At 45.9% G+C, this 6,000-nt stretch overlaps 1 protein-coding gene across 14 annotated transcripts in view; it reads left to right on the top strand.

Moving 5' to 3' along the window:
• Nucleotides 1-3,448: 3,448 nt before the first annotated feature.
• Nucleotides 3,449-6,000, top strand: part of LOC122550847 (LIM and calponin homology domains-containing protein 1-like) — a 353,361-nt gene continuing 350,809 nt past the window's right edge. For 10 of the 14 annotated variants that reach the window (XM_043692265.1, XM_043692275.1, XM_043692258.1 and 7 more), the window contains exon 1: nt 3,450-3,651. In XM_043692265.1, coding sequence (XP_043548200.1) covers nt 3,553-3,651 — 99 coding nt within the window. In that variant the 5' untranslated portion in view covers nt 3,450-3,552. Of the gene's footprint in view, nt 3,652-6,000 lie in introns of all 14 variants that reach the window. The other 4 variants (XM_043692283.1, XM_043692290.1, XM_043692200.1 and 1 more) reach the window with 3 other exon arrangements.

The raw sequence follows: 6,000 nt of genomic DNA, 5'->3' as shown, positions 1-6,000 counted from the left end.
GCTGAGGGTGTTAGGCAGGCTTTCAGGGAGCTAGGTTGGAAGCTCGGAGTTAGAACAAACAGAGTTATTGTCTCTAGTTTGTTACTGGTGCCACGTGATAGAGAGTCGAGGAATAGGGAGAGAGAACAGTTGAATGCGTGGCTACAGGGATGGTGCAGGAGGGAGGGATTCCGGTTTTTGGATAACTGGGGTTCTTTCTGGGGAAGGTGGGATCTCTATAAACAGGATGGTCTGCACCATCCCTGTAGCCACGCATTTAATTGTTCTCTCTCCCTATTCCTCGACTCTCTATCACGTGGCACGGGTACCCAACCAGAGACAACAACTCTGTTCGTTCTCACTCTGAGCTTCCAACCTAGCTCCCTGAAAGCCTGTCTAACATCCTCAGTGCTCCTCCTACCTATGTCATTGGTGCCAATGTGGACCACGACTTCGGGCTGCTCCCCCTCCCCCTTAAGGACCCGTAAAACACGATCAGAGACATCACGTACCCTTGCACCTGGGAGGCAACATACCAAACGTGAGTCTCCTGCGCGCTTTTAAAGGGAAAAAAAAACCTACCCGGCTGCCCCTCCGGTCTTCGTCACTTCCCCCTGCTGCTCCCGCTCTTTCTGTAAAGAGAGAAAAAAACACCGCTGCCCGCTACCGGTAAGTAATTTTAAAACAAACTGTCTTACCTTAGCTGCTGCTCGCACTCAAAGTTGAGGGGTGCGTAGGTTATTATATTTTACATTGGATTAAACCTCGGCACAACAGCATGGGCCAAAGGACCTGTTCTGTGCTATACTTTTCTATGTTCTAGCCAAAAGATGTATATGGCCCAAGAGCAATGCATCATACTACTCCCAACTGTGAGGTCCTTTCCAACCCTGAGCAGATGATCCAAATTCTGGCACCAACCAAACAACATGACTGTCTGGACTCACTGTTGGATGCAAAGAATGACGTCAATCCCCTCACAATACTTTCACCTACTACTAAGCGAATCAGTTTCACAAACCTAGCTGTGTCTCTGACTGTTCGCCCCAGGGTCCTTTTATCTCCCTCTCCTCTTGGTGATGCTAACTGCCTGTCCTGGGCCCTCCTTTAGGCTGTTGCTTTATGTTAGACGATTAGATTCTCTCTTGTTGGAGATGGTCATTGCCTAGAACTCGTGTAGCACAAATATTACTTGCCATTATCAAGCCAAGTCTGAGCATGGTGGAGGCCTTGCTTTATTTGAACATGGACTGCTTCAGTATCAAAGATGTCATGAAATGCACTGAATAGTGTGCAATCATCAGTGAACATCCTGACTTCTGATGGAGAGAAGGTTGTGAATGAAGCATGTGAACATGATCCATTCCAAAGCACTAGCATGGGAATCTGGAGCCCTGTTGTAGTGCAGTAGCAATGTCCACACCCATAGACTGGGAGGCTGGAGTTTAAGCCCTAATTGCTCCAGAGGTGTGCAATACTATTTCTGAACAGGTTGTTTTGGAAAAAAAGGTGATATTAAAAAATATTATCTTGAGGATCTGTCCAGGCCAGTGACTGCGAATGGAATTAAAAGTGTGTAGTCTGAGTATATGCAGAGTAATTTCCTCATTACAAAAGTCTGTTGTCTGAATGGATTTTGTCTTTCCTTCAAAGAGTGTTCTACTATGTCATTTTTCTTCCAATAATTTTGTGGAGATCAAATTTTATAGCTTTACTATGACAAGCATACACTTAAGAGTTATTTAGGTGGCTATATGTGTGACATGATAAGAAAAATGATTGCAGTGAAACCAGACATATGGTGTGATTTTGTATTTCAGAGGGGATATAGAGAATGAGAAATTGGGGGCAGTGGGTTGGGGGGCGCGGAGGGGAGTTGAGCGAGGGAAAGAGGTGAGATGAATTTGTTTAATTTTACTTCAGTTTTTTAAAATTTGCCAGTTATATCAAAAAGCCAAGTAATAATATCCCCTGATAGCTCGAAAATCTTGTTGCAGTGAGAGACATTAAAATTGCCAACATTCCTGAAACAGGGCGTACGAAGAGGAATCACAAGTGGAGTGAAATACGGACAGGTGACCCCCTGCGGAAAATCAGCCGCAAAAACATGATCAGAGCAGATGTAAGAAAATGGTAAATTCCGCATTACAAGCGCGGTTATATCTGCGCAAATATTTTTGCTGCTATTTTATAGGATCGAATTTTCTCTTTTCTCATGTTGAAAATATGATTGCGAGAGAGAAATTCACCCAAAGTTGGAAGCCAAACGGCTGGGTCAAAGACCGTCGAGGAGATGGCAGTTCCTATCAGTTCCTAGTTCACAAGCAGGGGGCAATCTTCCCTCAGATACTGGCCTGTTCTGTTGCCATAGTGAAAGGGAAGCGCAAACAGGCACTGCCTCTCCATACTGCCTGAAGAAACAACAGACATCAGGGGTGGCTACAGCCTCAGCATTAGGCGGATAAGCGCAATATTTACACCATGCTTTTTTTTTATCACGATAATAAGCACGATTCCCACTTAAATAACAAATGTTCGATAGCTGAAATGAGATTTGCCACGTTCTGAATTGATAGCGCAGTCTTTTCAACTATCCACTTTCCGGCCAGAGGATTGTGTCAGAAAGTGTAACCTAGCTTTTCATATTTGTCACAGGATGGACATTGAATCCCAGTTTGTGTTTTCACAACATGTATCACCGATGGATACATTGGGTGTTTGTAAATATTTGAACGAAATAATCCGTAGAATCCCAATACGTGGAATGGATTTACAGCAGAGGGAAGGGGACAGGGAAGGCTATTCCGTGCAACTAAAACGTATTTTATTTGTTGCATTAAATCGCCAGAGGGTGTTACAGATTTTTTTTTTCCATAGTGCAGCTCGCAAATAATAAGATTTAATGATGGATGCAGTGAGATTTCTGACACAAAGCTAAGAGATCACGGGAGAGAGACTGGGAAGAGAAAGGGGAGGGCTTGATTTCAGCAGACCCAGCTCGTCTTCAGAGCTGAGGTGGGAGAAAGACAGGGGTCATTTCCTTGTGCTAACACATGTGGAGAAGACCTATTCCAACAGGAAAAAGGGTGGCCTCTCCGGTGAAACAAACCACATAAGCCCATTGAGAATGAACACGATTCAAGGTTTAACTTAATAAATGCAATGTAGATAGAACTCATTTCTTGTTTGCCGCGGTTTTGGGGGCACCTCTCTCACACGGACCAAAGCAAGCAATGAAAAAGGCTTGAGGAATGGCTGTGTCCCTTTGCAATCTCCTGGAGCAACCCTCTCAGCGGTTTCCCTGACATCCATGAGCGAGATCAATGTACCGGGCTGGATGCACTGAGAGAACGGCCACTCTAGCTGTCGGTGGCCCTGGATTCGCATTGGCTGATTATTTTTAGCTCTGCCTCAGTGCACGGCTCACTACATCTGATCTGTACAAGTGAGGGGGCGTAAGACAAGAACAGAGACTATCAGTCCTCCCTCTTTAAAACACACACACACAGTCAGTGTCGGTGTGAGAGAGCAGCGTGTCAGGAGGATCTGACCGAGTCCCTGAACACTGCGGACATGGCCAGCCCCGGCTCCAGAGATACCGAATGGGGAGAGAGCCAACAGCAAGACTCCGGACCCGGGCCAGCTTTCACCGAAGCTCAACACTGGATCGAAGTAAGTGGACGGAGCTGCATTTTTTTTTAAAAAAAAAGGTTGACTGGTCGATGCTCTGTGTCTGTTTATAAAGATTACACTCCTGTGCCTGAAATGAAAATGTTTTATCAGGACAGCGACAAAAACAGAGTCAGAACGGTGGTGTGTGTTTTTTTAATGTGTGTGTGGCAACTTTTAATAGAAGCTGCAATTTCAAGCGCAGTTTTATTTTGGAAAGAATCTGCCGGGCACCTTGCGTGAAGAGAAGGGGCGGACACATTGACTGTAATGGAGCCCTTTCCTAATGTTGCTCAGACAGAGAGTCAGTACCTGGCCGCCCCTTCAATGACAACTGGCAAAGAGAGAGAGTGTGTGTGTGAGGGGAGAGAGCTCGGATCAATGCGGCATTTTGGTGATATTTTGACTGTTCTCCACTTTCAGCAGCCTCTAAATAGCCAGTTGCAGGGCCAGGTACCAGAGTGAGCGCCCCAGTGAGGACTCGGTCAACTGGGAGGAGGAAGGGCTTTCCCCCATGGCCTGATGCAGCAGGAGGATTGCTTTAATTTCAAAAATACACTTTGCCCTTTAAATAATGTGCATATATACATCGTCACAAATGCAATTCGGTTTTGTACAGTAGGATGCTGCAGAACACGCTGTGGCAGGAGCACCGAGGGTGCTGTATGGGAGGCTCCGGGCCAATTCTGGCGGTTTCGCCGCAAACTGAGGCGTTGTAAAGTCAGAGTGGGCAGGAGGAGGCTGGTGACTGACCAGGCCAGTCTCACTGAGGCATTGAAGCCGTGTTCGCTATTGAGCAGCCTGCCCAAGTTTCCATGACCCTCCCCACTCTCATGTGGACACTAACACAGCACTGGCATAAAGGGAGCCTTCAGAATTCCAAAGGCAGATTGCATTGGAAACCCTCTTCTCACAGACGCTGCTAGCCCTGCTGAGTTTCTCCAGCACTTTTTTTTACTTCAGTAGCTAGGGTTTGGTGCACTGATACCACAATAAACCAAGCGTCTTATGTCCTTAACAAAAGTCAGTGCTGGAGCAGGGACACGATTTGTTTAAAGCACATATTCAAATAGTGTCACGTACTGACAGGAATATAGTCTCTGGAGGATTTGGAAGAAGCTGGAACAATCACTAAAATAAGTTGGAGCTGCTGGCAACCCTCCCTTGGTGGCTCAGCCTAATTGTAGTCTTGCCTCTTCAAGATGTCTATGCACTTCGGTATGGAACATATTCACAATCTAGGGGTAGAGGCTGAGAATTAAGGCCAGGCCATTTAGGAGAGATGTTAGGAAGCACTTCTACACATAAGGGATGGTAGAGGTTTGGAACTCTCCTCCATTAATGGGTGGATGCTAAATCAGTTGTTACTTTGAAATCTGAGATAGGTAGTTGTTTTGGTTAAACATGGGTATTAAGGAAATGAGCCAAAGGCAGATACATAGAGTTAGGCCACAGATCAGCATAGGTTTAGGGTGAGGGGGGAAAGATATAAAAGAGACCTACGGGGCAACTTTTTCACACAGAGGGTGGTACAATTGCAACATTTAAGAGGCATTTGGATGGGTATATGAATAGGAAGGGTTTGGAAGGATATGGGCTGGGTGCTGGCAGGTGGGACTAGATTGGGTTGGGATATCTGGTCAGCATGGACGGGTTGGACTGAAGGGTCTATTTCCATGCTGTACATCTCTATGACTCTATGACCTCACTGAATCATCATGATCCCAGTAAGCTTCACTTTGTCAGGAAGGAGGGATCACATTCAGAGTACAACACAATATCTAGTTTGGGAAATTTGGAGGCAGTGTGGGATTAGAACTGGTAAATATTTCTTTTCTTTCTCAATTTAAAAAAAATTAAAATTCAGTAGCTGAATGAAATGGTTAAGACGAGAACTTCCTCAGCTGACTGAGGGACAGTTATCACTCAGTCACTTGAATAGGGCCTTAATAGGTTTGGATTACGACTGAAGCTTAACTGGTGTGAGTCACCTCAGCTCAGCTCTATTTAAGAAAGGGCCTACTCTTTTTCTTTCCCTGTGGCTGCACTTCTGCCCTCTGCCACCTTTGGACATCAGGTGTGGAGGGGTGTGAGCAGATTGGAGGATATCCTGAATGTATCTGCTCCTGGGCCTGGTCAGGCTGGCTAGAAACAGGTCCAGACAGTGGGCTGTGGAGGGGTCATCTCTACTGACTGCCTACCCCTCATCTGTGGTTACATTAATGCCCAGCTGTCATTGGAGAGGGAGCACGCAGTGTCCAATATTGCTCTTGACACATTTAGAGAGAGTTGGGCACTGCCAGGGATACAGGCAATTGCACCACCTTTTTGTGGATTTTCAGAAGTTCTTTG

This window comes from Chiloscyllium plagiosum, chromosome 1 (genome assembly GCF_004010195.1).
Source record: "Chiloscyllium plagiosum isolate BGI_BamShark_2017 chromosome 1, ASM401019v2, whole genome shotgun sequence".
Taxonomy (NCBI): Eukaryota; Metazoa; Chordata; class Chondrichthyes; order Orectolobiformes; family Hemiscylliidae; genus Chiloscyllium; species Chiloscyllium plagiosum.
Note: the sequence above shows the minus strand (reverse complement) of the source record. Positions and strands in the feature narration are given on the sequence as shown.